Raw genomic sequence first — 22,008 nt, forward strand, 5'->3', positions numbered from 1 at the left:
TCTAATTGATCTTCTGTGCAGTTTATCAAGCCTAAGTTTAATTTTTCTAATACATGATGAGCATTCAGAGCAGCACAGCAACAGTAGATGACCTCAACTTACAGCTGGTCCTATGTTGATCTTGTAAATAAAAAAAAAAAAGTTACTTTAGATTTTTTTATAAAAACTATATTGGTGCTGTCATTTCACATATTCTGCCTCAGTCTGCAGTCCCAGGCTTTCTTACTCTTTCTGTTTCACTTAAAAGGCTGACTCTGGCACAGATGCTCTCTTGCTTCATTGATGAGACACCATAGGCAGTGCATTTCTAGATGATTATATTACAGCACACCTTTGTGATGGTCTCAGAGATGGCCAAAAGCAGAGAGATTTTAATCACCTGAGAAATACAAACCTTTCTGGGAAGTGGACTGCCTGGAGCATTATGATGCTGTTAAAAATTGGAATGTGTACATTTCAATCAGGGAAATGTACACAGCCAGACTTGGGCCATTTCTAGATATTTCAGGCATAGGCATTGGATACAGTCTGTTAGATAGCTCCCAAGTTTCAGTACCTTTTCCTAATGGGACATTAATGCACTTTTCAGGTGCAGACAATCAAAGTGCACATGTAGTAAAACAAGCCAGTGGCCCATGAAATGCTGCATTATTTAATGGCTTTTCTTTGTGGTACTCTTACAACTTTTTATGATTTCTTTAATGTGTTTTTGTGCACTTAGCTCTTCATCTGATTTTAAAATGTAAATATCAGTTGCAGTAATATGTGAGTTAGCTATTTTAGGAGTGAAGCCCCCTACTCTATTCCTGTTAAAGCTTACCATGTACAAAATTTACACACTCTGATAATAAATAATTGGAGTTGCATATACAGCAGCGAACTTTGGTATCTGTCTCTTCTTCTCTCTGTAGTGTCACTATTTTTTTCACCTGAATAATTAGGCTGCAACGTAATGGAAAACATACATAAATGAAATTGTATGTCTTGTCCTTTCTTTATTCTCCTCAACAGTAAATGCACACATTTAAATAAAAAGTGCCATAAAGAAGTAATCTTGCAGCCCAGCTGGTTCTGTATCCTATTTCGGAAGTTGGCTAACCAGACACTTCAGAGGAAGAAAAGAAAGCAGAATGCCTCTTATAGTTTATTCTTACACTAAGTCATGGAAAGAGCTTTTCTTTCAATTGTTTGTATGCTTGTCCTTGCAGGATCTGAGTTAGGCAGATTCTAGTAACTAAAATAAATGCTTTGGCTTATGAAAAAGAAGTCTGTGGCAGAGCAGGGGACTAAGCACAAGTGCCTTCTTAGCCCAGTGCCTTAACTATCAGCATATGTTCTCAAACTTCTTATATCATCTTCACAGAACCACAGAATTGTTTAGGTTGGAAGGCACCTCTTCAGGTCGTCTAGTCCAAGGCCCCTGCTCAAGCAGGGTCAGCTAAAGCAGGTTGTCCAAGACTGTGTCCAGTTGTATTTCTGGTATCTCTGCAGATGGAGATTCCAGAACCTCTCTGGGCAACCTGTTCCAGTGTTTGACCTCCCTTGCAGTAAAAAAGCTGTTTTCTTATGTTCAGATAGAATCACATAGGTGTTAAATCGTGCTTATTGTCTCTTGTCCTGTTGGTGGACACTACTAGGAAGAGTCTGGCTCCCTCTTCTTTGTTCCCTCCCATCAAGTATTTATACACGTTGATAAGAGCATCTTATCTGAGCCTGAGCCATCTCTTCTCCAAGCTGATGAGTCCCAGCTCTCTCAGCATCTCCTCATATAAAGATACTCCTTAATCATCTTCATGGCCCCATGCTGGACTTGCTCCAACTACAGTAAGTCTGTATCTTTCTTGTAGTGGGAAAGCCCAGTCCCAGTACTGGACACAGCACTCCAAGTGTGGCCTCACCAGTGCTGAGTAGAAAGGAAGGATCACTTCCCTTGACCTGCTGGCAGTACTCTTCCTAATGTAACCCAGGAAGCTGTTGGCCTTCTTTTCTGCAAGAGTATATTGGTGGCTCATGTTCAACTTCTTGTCCACCAGAACCCCAAGGTCGTTTTTGCAAAGATGCTTTCTAGCTGATCAGCCCCCAGCGTGTAGTGATGCATGGGGTTATTCCTGACCAGGTGCAGGACTTTGCACTTCCCTTTGTTGAACTTCTTGAGGTGTTGGCACCAGTTCTCCAGCCTGTCCAGGTCCTTGTGAATGGCAGCACAACCATCTGGTGTATCAGCCACTCCTCCTAGTTTTGTATTGTCTATAAACTTGCTGAGGGTGTGCTCTGCCCCATTGTCCAGGTCATTAATGAAGATGTTAAACAGTGTTAGCAGTACCAACCAGTAGGATACACCACTAGTGACATGTCTCCAACTGCGCTTTGTGCCACTGCCATCTTCAGTGACACCTTGCAGCCTAAATCACGTTATTGAGAATCAGTCTTTTCCTCAGTGGCGAATGAATTTATCCAGTAATAAAGCACTTTGTACTATTTTATTAGAGGAATCATTGTGAGTCTAATTTATTTCTGCAAACTTGATTTATGTTGAAAAAGGAATAGTTATTGGCATGTGGCATATATGTTCATTTTAAATATGAACAAACAACCTGGAGAAGAAAATAAGGGCATGATTCTTCACAACACTGTGTTTGTCTTGCGTCAGACAACGTACAGCAATCCAAGTTCTTAAGCTTGTATGAAATGAGGTGGAAATAGAGGTGTGAGATTCTCTTTCCTATCTCAGTTACATGGAACAGCTTTGTCAAGAGGCACAGAGAAACCAAGTGGCTGAATTTTGTTCTAGTTGGTACAATATGTTGTGTTTTGGGGAGTTTACAAGACCGATTAAACTTGATTTGAAGGAGAAAAATCTCACTATTACTTTGTACTTCTGCTTAGCTTATAAAAACCACTAAATAGTTTGAGGGCAAAGCAGTGAGACATGATGTGTCTTGTCCCATAATACTCCAGGAAAAGTGAGGGTCTCAGGCTAATCACTTCTCTGTTTTTGACCATTTCTTTGGCATCTCCTGGGAAACTGCAGAATAAAGTGAGACTTCCAGAATGTCCTGTGGGCTTGTAATGGTATTTTATAAATCGCCACGTTCACCCTTTCTTTATAGGAGCTGATACACTGAAAATATCAATGAACGTCAGTTTCAATGTTGTGTTACTGAATACACCTTTCTTTAATTCAGAAGTTGTCATAGTAGGAGAAGAAAGCCAATGGGGTAAATTTAGTTCAGGGTGATTTTTATTAAGCTTAATGGCAAACCGTATGTCCTGTGTCCATGAATTTGAACAAAGTACTGCAAAACAGGGAACAGGCCCTTCTGTTGAGAATTTTCTGGTTTTATTTGAGTTAGGTGTTATTTTCAGTGCCTCCATTTGGTGTCTCTAAAGATACGTAATTTTACAGTATTTCATCTTAGGAGCCTGGCCAAGTTTGCAGCTGTCTCAAAAAATCCTAGTTAAAGCCTGTGTCAAATTTCCTTTCGCAGGTTTGCAGCAGGAGCTTTATCAATATTGAGATTTCTGTTTTTCCACTTTTCCTAATTTGCCGTTTTACATGCTGTCGTGTAAGCCTTGATTCATTAGAATTTTAGAAATACAGAGGTAGCATTTCTATAATGAGCTAAGTAGTGCTACAAGAGTATCCAACCCATAAAAGAGTTTTCCCTTCCTGGCTGCAGATCTTACCTCCAATAAACAGCTAGCAACACCCTGCAGTCCCTCCTCATTAGCTCTGCCCCGTTCTGTCCAAGACTGCTGTGGGACACCCATTGCCCCATGCCAGAGGATGAAGCGCAGTCATAATTTTCCTGAAGGGTGTGTTGTGTTGGCACCATGCTATGTTTTGTGTTGTTCTGTCCCATTTTCCTATTATCCAGCCCTGATGAGGAAGCCCCAGGCTTGTCGTTCTGTTCTCTTGAGCTTCTCCTCGAGTGCCTTACTCTGCTTCCTATCCCTGTGCCTTGGCCTGGCAGAAGGCTGGTATAAACACTGAGAACTGCTGTGATGCTCTGGCTAGGCCCCTCACCTAATGTCTACGAAAAGGAAGCCTCAGGGTTTTGAGTCAGATTTGTGGCTCAAGGTTAAACAGTGGGGCTGTGTGTGGATCATCCTTGACCTCTGCCTAACTTCTGTTCAACTGAAGACATAGTCATCATGTCTTAGCCTGCAGATATTAAGTGCTTTGATCTATGAAGAAAAACGGTGGTTCTCTTAAGCCTTGAAAGCAGAGCAATGTTACAAAGAAAAACTCCACCAGATCTTTTGAAATATGTATGACCGATGGTCATCCTAGAACTGATAGAATGAGGTACGCTGCTATTACTCATCTCTCAGACTGATAATTGACCGTTTTTCCTGCACTTTTGCTTCCTATTTGTTGATCTATTTCTAATCTGTCTTGGTTAACAAACAGAAATCTGTAGCTGCTATAGCAGCAGCTGTTTCTGTAATAGCTGCTTGACAGATTTTATGAGAAGCCTTTAGAAACTCCAGATTATACCCAGCTTTTGACAGTTAGCACCTGTTTCATGTCTTGTATGAGCTTTAACAAGGTAGGAAGGCACTGCATATTGTTCTGTTAACTTTGGGGTCCCGCTCTTATTTTGCTTATCTTGGTTACCTGCTGATTCAGTTTAATTTACTGTTTACAATTACATTGCTTTATTTTTCTTTTAAGGGAAGGCAGAAAGCATCTCACCTATTTAAGGAATTACTCTGGTGGTGACTATACCAAAGTTTTTCCTCTGTCCATGCTAGCAGCATGATTTAGTAGGTGAAATAGTAGTAATAGCGATCAATATTTAAAAAGAGATTGGATTGGCAGAACCAAAATGTCTCTTGACCCAAATGGAAGATATTAAAATTAATCACTGCAACCTAATGCTGAGTTCAGAAGTTTGTTCAAGTGAGTCTGGTGGGATTCCTGAAGCTCGATAGCGTGTTTTTCAGATCTATTAGACAGGTTTCTTGAGCTGTACCCTTCTTACAGTCATGGATTTTATCAGTTCTTGAAGAATAGTGATTTGCAGTGGTTTCTGTATCATCTAGCTGGAAACCTAAAGGGACTGTATTTATAATTGTATACCAAATTTAGGTTGGTTCCATTTGAAGTGGTATTTCATTTTTGAAAACTACTGAAGAGCTTCTCCATGTGAAAGGTGACCTGACCACCACAAGTTAAATGCATCAGGCTTCATAAATCTGTCTCCTGTTTGCATTTACTCTGTATAAATATGTCCTGTGTGTTTCTTTCTGTCCATGTCATACCATAATGTACTGTCATTGAGCTTGGATCAGATACAAGACCCATCAAAATCAAGGGAGAACTTTCTGTTGATGTAATTGAATGTTGAATTGTGCCCTCTGAGATAAGCAACAAAGCCTGTCAGCCCTCCATGGGAATATTTGTAATAATCTTACTGCCTTTTTTGGGAAACGTGAATATTCAGTAAACATACTGTTCTGAGTTTTTATTTCTGTGCTGGATGTCTCTTCCCTGTTTGCATACAGGATTCTGTTCACAGATATCAACATGTCCTGCTGATGTTTCCACCTGATCAGTTATTTTAACCTTTGTAAGGACCTTGGAAGCCCAGCTTTCATGTAAATTGTTCAAAGGGAACCTGTCCTGCAATACCTAATAATAGCTAATGCAGAGAAGCATTTGTTTCTCAGGTGCTGTAGGAATCTGCTAACCTATCTTGATTTGCACTGAGACGCTACAAGAAGAACATTGGGACAGAATTGCCCCCAGAACAATGATACTTGCATTATTTCTCTAGAGGCTGTGTGGCAGTAATTTGTTGAGAAACAAGACAGCAGCATGGAGTTCTTACCTTCTCCACTACCTCCAGCTACTTAGGAGGAACAAAATCAAAGCTAAGCTATGACAGAGCCTGTATTTTAAAGTTTTGTGTGTAAAAAATATTTTTTTTTTCTCCCCTTTCATGTTGGTGAGACATTACAGTTTCCAAGTGCCTCTTTGTATGAGTTGTCTCTGTGGTAAGTCTATAAGGTGTGGCATTTACTACCCGTGGGCCAATACTGGGCAAATAGCTCTGCAGAGCTTTGTCTCCTGAATCCCTTTTGTTGGATTCATACATACCTTCCTTCTTCTCCACATAAGAAAGAAACTTGTCATGTAGCATGTCTTTCCATAAAGCTGGTCACCGCTATGCAAGGCCTAATAAGTCCTAAATTGGCTAGAATCCTACTTCAGTGCTGAGGAAGGAAGGGCAGCCTGTAGTTTGATTGCTATGGGATCTCTGATCTGCAGAATATGCTGTGACTTGCTGAGATATTTCCCCTGGGTCTGCCGGAGTGGGAAGTTGGCTTACTCCATTCTGTGTAGCAGTTTTATGTTTCTTGCACATGGTCCATTATTTTGGCTGCTGAGAGGGAAGGCAGAGCTGTGGCTCCTCCTGGTTCCTACCACTTTGCTTTCTTCCCAGTAAGTTGGGAAGCATCCTGTGTTTTCTTTGAGTTGTTGGTGTTGAGAAGGGGACATGGGAAGAATGTTCTTCCTGTCTCCTGAACTCCTCTGGGCGGTTGCATCAGCAGTGCATTTGAGGTGAATTTGGAAAGAGAGACAAAAGAAACCGCAATCAGGAGGAATTTGAAAATGAAATCCACTCAATATCACATGGAAAAATACATAGAGATGCTATGAAAAATGTCATATAGTTCCAGTTAGTTTTCTCACAATCACACCAAAATCCTACTGTGAGTGAAATACTTTCTAAAATGTTTGAAGTCCGCAGCAGGGCTTACGATTTTCTGACTGTGGTCATAGCTGATGAATAATAAAGGAAAACAACTGCATAATTCCTTTACCAACTGTCTCCAGGCTATTTGCAGTTTCAGTAGTGTGCTTATTTTGTATGCTGGGGCGGCATCATTTCATTTCCAATTCTCTGATGTCTGGCTGTTACGGCTTTACTGTGACACACAAATATAGATACTGAATTTTTCAGTGGAAACAAATGTACTGTCTAAAAAGGGTCTTGCTATTGCATAGCTATTGCTAGAGATTTCTAATTGGTTTTCATGTGGTAGGAAATATGTAGATAGATAAAAATCTTGAAAAAAAAGGTAGATTATGATGCATGATATTGGTCTTTTTAAACCAAAACCTCTTTTTTTTTTCCTCTTGTTCCACTTCACTCCCCCTGTCTACCCTTCACTATGATACATGAACTACTTTTCAGTGGTGGTGGGATGAATTAACTGTTTAAATATGAAGTTGCTATTTATTCCTGTGAAAAATATAATAATTGTAATAGAAGAAAACTAACAGAGCATTTAATTTTACATTTCAATTAATATTTTTACAGATGAAATTATTTTTGAGTCAGGTTTTGGATTGTCATTCTTGAAATGTACTTCAATTTTTTTTATAGAAACGTCTGTATTGTTGTTTGAGTAGTTACAGATTTCTTTATTTTTTTAAAAGAATTTTTAATTTCTGTGAGAGGTTTATCAGTGGAAATTATTTCTATTCCCCATGTTATTTTTAGAAGATCAGTACTTGATGCATGAAATGGAATCCTGGTGTCTGCCACAAATTAACAGTAAACAGGCTGAACTCTGGGGCATTAAAAAGTCGTTACCTTTAGCTGTTACATTTCAGCCATACTTCAGTTCTGGAATTCAATAAAGAAATCTAATTTCATTAGCCTGTGATGTCATCCCTATTATCGTAGGAGCCTATTTTAAGACTGTGGCAAATTTCAGGAAGAAATGACAAGTAGTCAGTCAATAATAATAATCACAAGTAGTCTATAAGCAAAGAAACAAGCTTAACAAGTTAAGCTCCTGCTGTGGTGTATTGTCTCTCTTGGCTTTGAACTGGACTTTTATAATCATAGAATCGTAGCGTCACAGAATCATTAAGGTTAGAAAAGACCTCTAAGATCATCGAGTCCAACCATCAACCCAACACCACCATGCCCACTAAACCATGCATTTTGCATACTGCAATGTGCTGCTTCTGTTTTTCCTTCCAGATATGTTGAGTGTTTCAGGAGGAGTTTCTCCACAGCGCTCTTGTTTCAGTAGAGTTGACTCTGGAAGTTCTCATTGAGGAACTGGCAATTTAGAGCGGTTAAAAGCATGCTGGAGCCAGAGCTGTCAAACCTGTGATGCTGATACACTTGACAGAAAGATTCTGAATCAAGGAAGGGAGAGGTGTGTGCTCTTACCAGAGAAGAAAGTAGGCAGGCAGCATCTTGGTGCAGTGCAGGGGTAATGCAGGTGAAGCTCTGGTCTGTTTGCTGGGGCAGCAGAATAATGGCTGGAAGGAACCAAGGTTGATGGTGCAGCTGAAAGCAGGGAAAACTGGACACTTCACAGTTCCTTGTGAGGTGTTATGGTTGTTCCTCCGCTTCTTCCTCTGCATACATACTACGTACATCTCTCTGCAGTGCACGTTCATGCAAACCATTGTAAATTCAGGACCAGATGCTGAGGCCCTGGTAGAGCCCTTTTGTATAACTTTTGGCTGCATTACGTGGGGACACTCATTGGGCCAATGAAGCAGATGAAGGGAATGAGAGAAGAAAGAGATGATGTTGCTTGTGATGGAAATCAGCAGTGTTGGAATACTGCCTATCCAAACATCAAAATGTGGTTTTCCTTTTTGATTGTTTTACCTGCTTTGAAATAATATGTGTATTTCAGATGTGTGGTACTTCCGTGGGGTGAAACATAGCAATTGTGTGAATTGATAAAACAGTTTTCTTCAAATAGTTTTAAAGAAATCTTTCTGTGTCTTCTTGCTGTGTTTTGAATTATACTTTATGGCCCTAGGAGATATCATTAACCAAGAAGATGGCTTTTGTTACTTCTTTTTTTTTTTTTTTTGAGAGAGAGTTACATGCTTTTGACTGCTAAGAAATTACTTTTCTTTACGTCTTTAAGTCATTTCTGTAAATTCATGCCCAGATCTTTGTTCCTCAGTAGATTTCCCTTTTACAGTGAAGATATAGAGGATTAAGAAACAGGCCATATGGTAGTTTCTATAGCAATAGATTAAAAACTGTGTCTTGTCAGCTCTTGTGAGGTATGATGCAAGAATTAGTTTGGGAAGGCACAGTTTGCATATCTTGTATTCTGACAATTCTCTATTATTGTAATGTCTCTGGGACAGTTGTTAGATGGAGTTGTGAGAAGGGCTAGCTGACGTTTGTTTCAAACTCAGGCTGAGTAAACTCATCATTTCATCCTTTTGAATTACAGATATTCAGCATTGGACTATTTCCATACTTCTTTCTCAGTACATAGGGGGCAAGATTATGGTGATAATACTGCAGAAAGGTGTTTGTGGAGAGTGAGGGAAGACGGTTTTCCACTGTACAGGATGATGAACATGCAGCCTGCTTCACCCATGCCTTTAAATACCCTGAACTTGTAAGGACTTGGACTATTATACAACAGCGGTGGCATGCTAGTAGGTGGTATGAGTGTACCACCCTGAATGTAAGTTTTTCAAGTCCTCTTTCCTGGAAAGAAACCGTAGATGTTTCTTATTCCCTGTTTGGCAGTATTACTCAGCCAAGGCCTGGTTTGTCCTGTATCAATTACTATTTATGATATGTGGAGACCCTATTCACAGGCCCTTACACCATTTCTGTTGTAGAAAACTTGCAATTAAACGTTAGAGGGTTCAATGACAGGATGATAAATGTGTAGGTAGGGTGGCATGCGAATAAAATTATGGGTAAAGAGAGTCCTGCTTACACGTATTTGCACTCGGTAACATGGAAATTGCTGATTATAGTGTGTTTCCACAGATATTCGTAAATTTTCAGTGATTTAAAAAGGTGATATGCTCTTTTTGAACCCTGAAGTGTTTCCTTTTCTACTTAGATACTGAAAATCTCTTGAGCACTTGCAAGTTTTTAATGTGTGAAAGAATTACAAGTACGCCACAGCACCACGTACACAGATGTGCACACCAGACTCCTGTAAATGTCGTCATGCTTGCATACAAAGTTGTACTCATTACAGAACAGCTGCATCTGTGTTGTAAGGACTTGTACAGTGGTTTCTTGGTAGACATTTGGTACAGCATTAAACATGTAAATAAGGATTATTTGCTTTCAGAACAGAGAGTAATACATTAAGTGCAAGTCGCAAGTCTGAGATGTATTTGAGGATGCAGAACTGCTTTCTTGTGACATCTGGGCATTATATCTTGAACAGATTGAGCCCTCTGGAGACCCCTAGGATCAGGATGTAGAAGAGTCCTCTTGTGCTCTTCCATTGAACTGTACTCCATTAGAGAGCAAGTGATACAAAATTTTGGAGATGTCCTTTCCTTTCGAAAGGAAAATGAGCTCGTACATTTGGGGCACATTCTGCCCTGGTGTAGGTGGATGCAGTTGCCTGTATGTCAGTGTAGTAGCACCCATGGATGTGAGGGAAGACATATGACTGAAAGACTGGAAAATATTGCAGAGAAGGCTAAGTCAATAAAAGAAATTAAATTAAGACTAACAGCATTAGCCTCTTGCTTTCTGTGTCCTAAAAGAGTTTAAGCTAAGAGCTAGGGAGGCTATTTATTAAAGGATGAAAATGGAATGTTAGCAAAATTGAATAAATTGGATGTTGTTGAGAACTTGCTTGAGTCTTTGTCTCTGGATTCATAAAAGGGCATCGAGGTCATATGCTGGGGGTAGATAGTGTTTTCCAGAAAGGAGAAATTTGTACCTGTGGTGACAGAGAGAGGGAAGCAGTGATAATGCAACTATTGCCTTTTACTGTAGGGACTGAAAGTCTTTTATGTGCGAGTCTAATATTCAGCATTGAGTTTTAACACACGTAATGATCTGGGAAGGTGCAAAGGCCACAGGTAATGTCCTGACATACAAAAGAAGCTTGATATTTTTGGAGTTATTAGGAACTGGCATATTTGATGGGTAGTCTTTAATGGATTAGGTTTGTTGTGTTCTTCTTTTAGCCTGGCTGTTCAATCAGCAAGATGAAACAGTAACTCCGGATTTACAAAGAGGCTTTTGAAACAAAGAAGAGTCAGCCTGCGAAGATGTATGAGTGAAGCATAAAAATTTGTAGCAGCAGGGAGAGACCTTGGAGTGGGAACAGCAGCAGTCAAAACTTGGTGTGGCGCTGCCAGAAGTACCACCAGCATCCCAACCTCTGCTGAGGAAGCTGCCCCAATGGACACCGCGAGGAGCCGGCATCCAGCTCGTGGGGTGACAGCACGGGGTGCCGCAGTGGAGACACACACTGGGGTGCCTGTATGTGAGCCTGGGGGACCTTTGTCACTGGTGTGTGCGTGGGGAGCACCCACATCTCACAGGAGGGGTGTGCGAGTAGGGGAGCCCCCTTGCCAGGAGCGTGGTGAGTGCTGGGGGCCCATGTGGCCTCTGAAGAGGTGATGTGCACATAACTGTGCACACTGTGGGATTAGAGCTTTGGGGGATTAGTTATGAAGGCTGTTTTGAAATTTATAGGTGTTCATTAACATTTTGTATCATCTTTTGTTTAGAAATGTAGGTGTACCCAGAGTGGCTAAATTTCAGCACTGCAGTTATTCTTCAATGGCAATGATAGTGATGAGGCACAGTAAAGGAGTTAATGGCATATCTCAGCTCTCCTGGTCGGTGTTGTACTGGTTGAAACACTTCTAATAACTTGGAGTTGGTGAACCTCAAGAGATGCATCCCCAGGTACAAAAGGAGAGTGGTGTATATTCCAGCTAGCTGTGACAAGGCCTGCAGAGGATTGGAAGCTCTTCCATCCAACAGGAGTTAGCTTGGAAATTGCAGTAGTTTTCATCTTCTTGTGCGCTACCTGAATCTTGTAAACAGAGTACAGACAACAAGAGAATTTGTATCATGGAATCAATGACATATGTAATAGCTAGGAGAGATACTGGTATGCTGTTCAGTGGATACACTCTCCTCCTCGGGGTTATCAAGAAAATCATAACAAGGTGAGACCTCAGAGAGAAAAGAATGAAGTACTGTCCATATATTGAAATAGTTTTTAAACATTCATATGCTAGACTTCAATTAAGAAGAAGAAATATATAGATACTTAAAATGACACAGAAAATTCAGGAAAATAGTAATGCATTGCATGGATGGAAAATTGAACACAATTTTTGAAGAAAGAAAACCTAGTAAGTATATTAAGCATCTGACTAGCATCACCATAGTGCCTAAGTAGATAAGCAGGCTTAGCAAGAGATGGTATGCTTTGGTGTAAATCTGATATAGGGCAGGCCTGTGCATGTGTTGAGAGATTTTTGTGGTAGGCAGTACTGAAATTTTTCATCATCATGATTGTCAATGTTGCACTAATTTTCTGAAATATGGCTAGAGACCATGATATAGGATGTAAATATCAGCATAGGTTACATAAGATAAATTTCCTATGACGTGAATTATTTGAAGAAGATAATCCCATTCTCTTTCCCCTTAAAATTCAGCATTTTTCTGAATTCCAAATTTTGGAATTTAGCATGGTTTTGGCAGTGAAAGGCGCTGTATATTACTGATTGATTGCCTCAATCCTGTGTAAGCCAGCAGGCTCTTGTCTCTGCATAGAGCCGCACTGTGTTGTTCAAGCTCCATGTGTGGGCTTTAAACATCTCAGCTGTCTTTGAAGTAGACATGCTTTTTCATCTGTTTTACATGTGGGAAACTGCTATGTAGGCTGATAATGTGTCTTTGCTCTCTGAAAATTCAGTAAATAACGTCAGAGACTTGAGAAGCATTCCACATTGTACTTTTTTTAGCTTTAGATTATGTTTCGTCTAAGGTAGTCTATTAACATCAAATACAAATTGCCTTGGAGACAAAGCTTAGAAAAACAACGTTGTCATTCCATGCTGTAGCCGTGAAATCCTTATCGACGACGTCCTTATAGTCCCGTTGCATTATTTCTGTTTTGTCTTTGGATCATTACTTATTTGATAGACCAGTCATTCACCTCCATCCTGCTGCTCTTTCATGTAGTGCAGTACCGCTGCACTGGAAGGCGGTGCAGACTTCTCATTCCCTGAGGGGTTAAAAAGCTTTCTTCCCTTTTTCTTTTAAGCTGGATTCTTTTCTGGTTTTTGCATTTTGCTGTATTTTATGCCACAGGAACAATGTTCATGATGTGGGTGTCACTTTGCTTTGATGTTTAGCCATCCTTGAAAACTGTTTACTGCTTCATGTGCTCCCTTGTCATGAGCACTCTCTTTTAAATGACCTGGCATCATGACAAGATATTTAAATCCACAAGTAGGTATTATTAGCTGTTTGTTTCTTTCAAGTTTTTTGCTGTATATATAGAAACACACTTTTTCGATAGTACAAAGAAAGAAGGTAAAAGTTGTATAAGATCAAAGCATCCACTATTTTTATTTTTGAATGTAATCCCTGGATGATGCACCATGGGCTAGCTGGAAATTTGATCTCTATTGACTCTGCCACCTAAGAGAAAAAAGAAAATAGGTAAAAACGAAAATAGTAATTGGAAATAGCTCCTGCGGAGCAAAGCTGTCATGAAGCAGATTGATTCAGCAGTAGCAGAGTTGGCTTATTGATTGTGAGTCCTTAGTAAATTAAAAAGAGGACCAAATGCGTTAATCTTTTGTGTGCGTGTGTGTGTGTGACAGTGACAATTTAGAATGTTCTGCCAGGATAAAGACATGTATAGGAGTGTGGGAATGTTATCTACTTCAGTCAGTAATAGCCTTTTCAGAGATAAGACCAGAGTTCTTAAAAAACCTTTCTGAGTTAAATGTTCTTTACTGTACTGTAGACAAAGAATAGAAGAAATGCTGTTGCTTGGGGTTTTTTTAAGTGTTCAGGTAACGTTATTCTAGATAAAGGAATGAAGCATAGGAACTGCACTAATTGTCTTCAGATGTTCACAATGGGTTCCTTAAATTTGATTCTCTGTCTGAATGTCAAATTTGTTGTTAATAGAAAAAGTGCAAAACTTTAATACATTCTAGCAGAGAATCTGTCTGCTTCATAAGTAAAAGTCAGTTTGGGATTTGGATTTTTGACTCTTCCAATTACTGCTAATTACTTAATGTCATTGTCCATTTGCAAGTAAATTAATCCTTTATTTATATTTTCCTCGCCAAATCATCACTGCTTATCATAAGGATGAAATTCATTTAGAAGGGGAGCAGCCACACAGTTTGAGATGATAATGCAGAAGCTTTTCCTCCACGGAAAAGTGAGGAACAGGGACAGAGCTGGGATCCTGTGCTGGTGAGGACTAGTGTCCATCCTGTGCCAGGTGTTACGTACAATAGGTAATCTCCTGCTTTTCAGCCTCAAATTCTGCACGATCAGAAATTTGTTTCACATATTTCTTGTTGACTTAGCATAGCTGAAATTCATCCAGGAGGACATGCTCTCCTCTTCTACTGTCTTCTATTTTCCTGCCACTTCTGCCTGAAAATCCAGCTACCAGGGACAGTTTTGTGGCCTCTCGCTCCCAACGTGCCATCTGTTATAGAGTGCTCTGAATCTCTGCTATTTTGGATGCACAGTTGTTAACAGGACAGGGTTTGAGGAGCATCTTCTGCTAAGAGACTCTGAGGGGCCATGGAGTTGGTGGGGGAAAAGGAACTGGCGATGCATGAGGTAAAGCAGTGGAGAAGTCAGGGAGCTGGTGGAACCGTTTCCCACTGCTTCATATAGAGTCCCCCAGCCTGGCGCGCAGAGAAGTGAAAGGGAATGAGGTCCTCTTCCAGGGCCTGGAGGGAGATGTGAACTGGAAGTGTAGGAGACCCCATAGAGCTGGCAATCATTGACTCTTGGAGAAAGTGCTGTTCTTGAACATCATCTGCAAGAACAGGGCTTTGTAGCTACTACTGACACAGAAAGAGGGACAGTGGGGTAACTGAGCCTCCAGGAGAGAATCTGGACAGTCTCATGTTCAGTTTATTCTGCCATACTTCTGAAGAACCCAGTCTCTGTCTTGTCCCCTCACACCTGTCCCCCAACAGCAGTGAGCCAGAGAGGCAAAAGACAGAGATACCATCTCACTCATTTCATCCAGCCACTTCCCTCCCCACTTCTTTTCTTTTCATGCTTTTCCTTTCCTCACTTGCTGGTCCTGATTAGTCATCCTCTGGTTTCTTTGCCTTGCCGCTTAGCTACATCTTTTTACAGAGGCTTGCACCTAGTCGTGCTTTATGGGACAACCTCCTCATCAGATCTGTGAAGCCACTGTGTTTTCTCCTTCACCCCATGCTTCTTTGAGGATACCTAGAAGAAATTGCTTAGTGCAAGGGAAGGAGTATGTTAGCAACTGGCTGCCATTCATCTATTTGTGTAGCTATTGAAGTGTTTCATAATCATTAATCAGAGTTTATAGGTAGGCTTTATTCCTGTTCCCCCATATCTATCTTCCCCTTTCAACCCCACTGTTTGTCACCCTCGTCATTTCTTGCCTTAAATTTAGATAGCTCAACAGGAGAAGCTGTGTCACTCTATGTGGGTGGTACTACAGTGCAAATAATTTTTTTCCTAAAAATGTAAATGCCATTGTGCATTTACATTGTGCTCCAGTGTGCACAACATTAAATAGTAAATGTTGTTAAGTGGTAATTTGTAATGTTTAGAAGTTTTGCTTATTCAGTCTCTGTCTTGGCATTTTTTTTTTGTGCTGACTTACTGATCATTGCACCACTGTTTTCTCTTTGTTAAACATGTCTGTATGCAGAAGCAGAACAACTTAATTTGTTTCGATCTGGCATACTGTAGTAAGTCTGCTTTTAATTTGCATATTTAGTAGGTTACAAATCAAGTGGCAGCACTTTCATGGTGCTAATTCTCCAGTGTAGCTGGAACCGCTGACTTGAATAGTTTTTGACCACTTTTCTTTTTTGGTAAGTCTTCTGTAACTTGTTTTGCTTGCTTAAATGACCTGCTTTTTATTTTCCACAGCAAGAGTTTCTCTCATTTGGGAAATGTAAAAGGATAACATTCTAGCCCAAGCAGAAGCAAAATGTAGCACTGCCATCTGGGCTGTGAAATTGGAATAAAGCTGAAAGCGTTACCTCAATATATTGCCATGGCTAGAAGCCAGGTGGCAAATAATAAAAGGATGGTCTGGTAGTTGGCATGTTAGTCAGGATCTTGGGAGACTGCATGTGCTGCTTGTGCTGCAAACCTCCAAGAATGTGGGCAGGTTGGAAATTATTTCTCTCACCTAATACTGGTTATCTAAATGTTATGTATCTACTCGGAGTTAATTGTCTCAGCTCGATCTGCTGTGAATGGATAGGCATTTCCAGAGGGCATAGGGTCATTCCACATCACTTAGTTCTACATTTTAGACTAGGATGAATCACGCTGTGGAGATACTTGTCTCTCTCTGCATAGACTTCACAAAAAAACAGTAGCTGTCTGCCTTAGCTCAGGAACCTAACTTCCAGATGCCTGAGTTACAGCAGGAGCCCTCTCTTCCTCTTATGCAGTTGAGGGGTGGTAATCCTTTCCTACCTCACAGGTACACACGGAGATTAAACGGTGCTACCGTGTTCTCACAAAGCTAGCTATTACTGCGAAAAGGAAAAAAAATATTTTTAGTATTTTAATTATCTGTATTCACACATATATTTGTGACTGCCTCAGATTTTTGAACACAGTGCTGAAAGGCAGCGATCTTAAGGACAGAGACCTAGAGGCTTTTGCATCCCCAGGAAATACGTAGCTGTTTTGTGGCAATATTCTGATGAACACATTGAAGAGGCAAAGCAAGCTAGGACTTAAGAATGCTTGGCATGTATATAAAGCTGTGTAAGTCATGCTCATTTGTGGTGGCTGGTTTTGTTTCTTTTTAGATTGTGATGGATTTCAAACACCCTGATGGCCATACAGTGGCAATTATGCTGCCCCGATGCAGTTTATTGGTGATGGCTGGAGAATCCAGATACCTGTGGACCCATGGGTATGTGTAAGAGTTCCTGCATTGCTGATAATAGAAGAATAATATATGTTGTTTGTTTGCTTTGTTAATGACATTCTATATTTTAAATTGCTTGAAAGAAATCAAGTTTATAATTAATACACAAATTCACTCCTCTGCCTAGATGCTGCTCAGGTTAAACTGAAAAAAATGGGGATTTTAGGAAGCTAATTGCCAGTCCCTGAGCTGCAGTTTCCTGCTGCTGTCACGAGTAAAGTTTCGCTCAGAAATCGCTCTCACTTACATTGGCAGTGTGAAAGTCCTCAATGACTCTGAGCTGGCAAAAAATTGATTGTAGTGCAATTAGCTTCACCATTGCCTTTCTCTCTTTTCAGCCCACAGCTTTTCCCATTGGATTACAGATGCCAAAGGCTTTAGAGAAGGGCTGATTTAAGAGAGTGACTTCCCCTGCACAGAGGGCATGAGGGTGACAAAGTGGGGTCTTCCTGAGCTCTTCCAAGCTGCTTTAGGGACACTTTAACTACTGATAAGGCTGCATTGTACTGAGCAGGTTTGGGATCCTGGAAAAGAGATTTCTTGAAATATATCTTGAGGCTTTGCTTATTGTAGAGTTTAAATACATGCTTTTTAAATCATGTGCCACTGGGAGATACTTACAATAGGAGTGCTGAAGTTGGCGAAAAGGCTAAAACCTTGGCGAGCTCTGAGAGTGACAGTAGTACACTTCAGGAGAATGTGGAAACCCTCATATTGGACAGAAATGCCAATGGTAAATGCTTCTTCCTTTGTCTGACCCAAGCAGTTACAGCAGTCAGTTGAAGACACTTGTTACATTCTGTGTAAATTAAACATCAAATCCTTTTATTGGCAGAAGATTTTCTGCCTTTTAATTTTACTGGTTAATTTGTATTATGAAGAAGGGTGAATATGAACTCCCCAATGACCTTTACATTGTTCATTTTTATAGAGTGCTTATACCACCTGTATATTCCCTCATTAAATTAAATAGTTGTAAAAAGCGGCTGGTACTCCTGATGTGCATCATTATAGAAGCCCAGGGCAGTGAAGTCCTTTGTTTTTTGGTATACAAGACTGAACACTGATACCAGCATTATAAGCTTTTTATTCTGTCCTGTCAAATACTGTCAGTTGTCTTTTGGAAAGGTTATCTACAACTCTGAGAACATAATGCAGTTTCCATGTCAGTGACGTTGCTGGCCTGGGGAGCTGGGAGGCAGCCCCCAAGCCCGGGCATTGGGCAGCTCCATGGGACTGGGCTGAGGCCAGGTTGGGACGTCAGTCTGGGGGTTAAGGCCCAGATCAGTGGGGCAGTGGCCATGCACAGACACAGCTGGGGATGCATCTGGGGCTGTAGCTGGGGCAAGGCCCAGCAAGGCAGCCTCTGCTTAAAAGCAGCTCTCAGTGGAAGGAGGGGTGGCCCTTGCTGAGGCTTCTGGCTGTCTTCATGACAGCTTTCTCCAAGGTCACCAGCTCTGCTCTTTCCAAGCTGGCCCTGGGCAGCCAAACTCCCAGGAGGGGGAAGGATGCATGCAGGGCACTTGCAGTACTTGCCAGCAGGCATTCCAGTTCGGGTAGTGTACTTGCCTACTAAGAACTGGAATGAGATTATTACTTAACTCACTTGTACCTTCAAGTGATGGTTGTCTTTTGAGAAACGATGACATAAGCTATATTTAAAATGAAGATCCCAGGTCTTTCTACTCATGTATAAGTTATTCCTGTCCCAGTGCTTGTCCACCTTTCCTAAAAATAGTTTTTCCGTATATTTTTAAAAGCAGTAGTGGGTCAAGATACTCACCTGGAATAAGCTGTCCATCATGCTAGTGAAGCATACTATTGTAATCAACAAGATTAATCATCCAGTGAGCAAGTATAGCTAATTCACTTGCATACATAATGTCAGGATGTATTTACGATCATTTGTGATGCCTTTTATCTACTCCTCAGAAGTCAAATTAGAGAGCAAAAGGTTCAATTTTGGAATTATTCTGAAAATGTTTTCAATGTGTATATTTGGATGGCAGGGGAATGAGAGATTTCATTTTGACCCTGTTAACAAAGTGCACAGGAAAATGTTTTTTGTTCTCTTCTCTCTGAAAGAGAAACATATGGTTAAGAAATAAGCTATACAGTGTCATCAAGTAGAGAAAAAGATATGTGCTCTTTTTGTCTCATAGGTGAAAGTAAAATTATGGCTTTTCTGATGAGGTTAATTTGTCATGTTTTTTTGATGAGGTTCTTTTTTGGTTGGGTAACCTGGCAAAACACCATTCCTGACACTGCAATAGTAAAATAACTCTGTGCCAAGCAGGATGATGTGCAGCATTTTATTTTTGATATTGGGAAGCCTGTTTTTAGCCCAGGCTTTGTCTAGAGTTCTTGCTTGTAGTATAGGCAAAAGAAAATTATGTAGGTTGAAACTAGAACCTTGAAAAAGAAGACATTTCTGAAAATATTAGCTGCTATGCTTAGCTTATTGCTGCAGGTACAAAAGAAAACCAAATAAAAAATCTGCAAACTCGGGATTTGAAGTTCTCCTGTCCAGGGAGTCTTGGGCATCCTCAGCTGATTATTTCATCATAGTTTCATTATCTGCCATGAACAAGACAGTCCTTTATTAGATCCCATCCTTTCCATGGCTGCCTTTGGGAGATTCGCATTCTTGGGGCTGCTCCATGTCTCCTTTTTGCAACATCTAAATGGCATCAATGTGCTGCTTCCTGATTTCCAGACAGAAAGGACCTGCTCTCTTTTCCTCTGTGACTCGATTAGAGATCAGCTTCCCTGCAGTAGGAAAGATGGCATACAGCGAAGTACGGGAATGCTGAACAGACTGCAGGCTGCCTTCTCGGCATTCAGATAGTTCTTCTTGGTGAAGTACAGGCACTGGTCAACAGTTTCATGTGACCTGCAAAAAAGTTCCAAAGAAATTTGAGATGAGACTGAATGCTCTGCTTTATGAAAAGATGTAAGAGACTTTTTTCCCCCCTTTTGGCTCAACCTGTGAGAGTTGAACTCAGCTAACCAATATGGAAGTCAGTTTTATACTGAGAGTTTGTCCTGCTGGGAATCAAGTACTTTGAAGTCAGCAGCTCTGAAGGGGCTTCACTGAGAGGCCAGTTCCTTAGAGATGATTTTTTTTTCCCCGCCTTGATGAAATTTCTGCATTAATCTCTTGATGACTAAGTTCAGGAAGCGTTTCAGTGTGACAGTAACAGTTTTGAAGTGCTAAGCTATTTCCCTGAAGAGTTTCCATTTTGTTCCAAGAGTATCTACTTTTTCCCATGTGCAAGTGATGGGAAACCACACGTGGGTGCAGCTGTTTCTCTTCTCTCATGTTGTGTTCCACATCTTACTTTGTCATTTTCCTCTTCTCAACTTTGAGAGAGATCCATTTGTAGAGCTATTAAAAATTCTTGGGTTTGGTACTTTTTTGTAATGTAAATCTCTTCATAAAATTACTTGAAACTTTTGTCATCCCAAAAAAGTTCCAAATCACTTTCATTTTATGAATTTTGCCCTTGCAAAAATGTTTTTGTTTTCCATTAAGATCAGTGCCAAACCCAGAAGTAGCTTAAGAAGCAATGCTCCCAGTTTGCTTGATTGATAGATAGATTTTGGTCAAGAAAGAAGATCTATAGCAGAGTTTCTCCCTTTAGGCATTTTAGCAAATCTCCCAAATGCTGCTACTCTGCATCTTCTGTTGTCAATAAATGGAAAAGCAATTCTATTGCAAAGCAGAATTCATTGGAGAGGCCCGTTTGTAACAAGAAACTTCAATCTGCTAATGTAGAGCTCAACTATGCTTTTGTGCCCATAGCCACCATTTTCACTAGTGTATTTTAGCTTTAACAAATATATCCCGTATAAAGTCCTAGAAAAATAAACAATCAAACTTTACAGAAGGAAAGGGAGGGAGGAAAGGGAAATGTAATTACTTGCAATTAAATAACACTTTAATTAATGTCATTAGTTTATATGTCAGCACCTCTTTTTTTTTTTCTGAAATTGATTGAGTTGAAAACTGAGAAGCAGCAGTTAAATAGCATGTTGTAATCACACTTGTCACAGTAGTTAAGAAGTGCCTCCTTATAAAGATGGATTGTTTTTTTCTGATGCAAATTATTCTTTTTTTTTTTTGTTACTTTGTTTTAGGATTACACCCCGAAAATATGATGTCATTCAAGCATCTGAGCTTGGGCAGAAAGTTGGAACAATCACTGCTGATGTTGGAGATTTAACACTAAATCGAAGAGAAACAAGGACATCATTTACATTCAGGAAAGTGAGGAGAAGCCCTTGCAATTGCAGTAAGTGTCTTGAGGTGATCTTCAAGTCAAAATTGTTATTTATTACCAACATGTAAGCATTTTTTTTGAGCAAACTGGTTTATCCCTTTGAGTAGTTTTGGCAGTCTTGGTAGCCATTCCTGAATGGCTCAGGGTTAGGCATACTGTATGGCCTGAATTGGTTGCATCCATTTGGCTGCTGTAGTTTCTCTATACAGGAAGGCATTTGGCTTGCTCTAGAGCCAGGCAAGTAAATCTGGAATCTGGCATTTCATTGGGACCTCAAGTGCTGGAATTATGTACCAGAATAGAAGTAGCTATTATTCTTCAGGTTCCTATCAGTTTTTGTTGTCTTTTATTTGAAGGGGACTGTAATTTCGTGAAAATAAGTGCATTAGAGAAGGAGAAGCAGTCAGATCTGTAGTGATAGAGCCATGTAAGTGCCTTAGGGCAGGACAGATAATAATAGATAGGTGGCTCAACAATTACATGGAATTGAAGCCCATTTCTGCCCTCAGAACAGAATTTCAGAGACTGAATTGCCATGATGTCATGATCTTTGATATTAGGGGCATTGTCTCAGTTTTGAAAACATAAACCTTGTTAACACAGCAGGATGAATGATCACTGCAAATGGCCTCTGGTACATGTGGGCGGGTTTCTTGTTTTAAGGTCATCAAACACTTCTGCAGTTTGACCTACATTTCAGTTTTTAAAAGGTAAAGGAGAAATGAAGCATTTTTTGCATTTTAATATTTCACTTTTAATTTTATTTTGCTAAATAAGTTCA

The 22,008-nt window shown here is 40.2% G+C and overlaps 1 protein-coding gene across 2 annotated transcripts in view; it reads left to right on the top strand.

Annotated features, from left to right (window-relative positions):
• Positions 1–22,008, top strand: part of ALKBH8 (alkB homolog 8, tRNA methyltransferase) — a 51,459-nt gene that overhangs the window by 18,306 nt on the left and 11,145 nt on the right. For both annotated transcript variants that reach the window (XM_075140065.1, XM_075140064.1), the window contains exons 8-9: positions 16,823–16,929; positions 21,085–21,239. In XM_075140065.1, the coding sequence (XP_074996166.1) occupies positions 16,823–16,929; positions 21,085–21,239 (262 nt within the window). The remainder of the gene's footprint in view (positions 1–16,822; positions 16,930–21,084; positions 21,240–22,008) is intronic.

Source organism: Calonectris borealis, chromosome 1, assembly GCF_964195595.1.
Source record: "Calonectris borealis chromosome 1, bCalBor7.hap1.2, whole genome shotgun sequence".
Taxonomy (NCBI): Eukaryota; Metazoa; Chordata; class Aves; order Procellariiformes; family Procellariidae; genus Calonectris; species Calonectris borealis.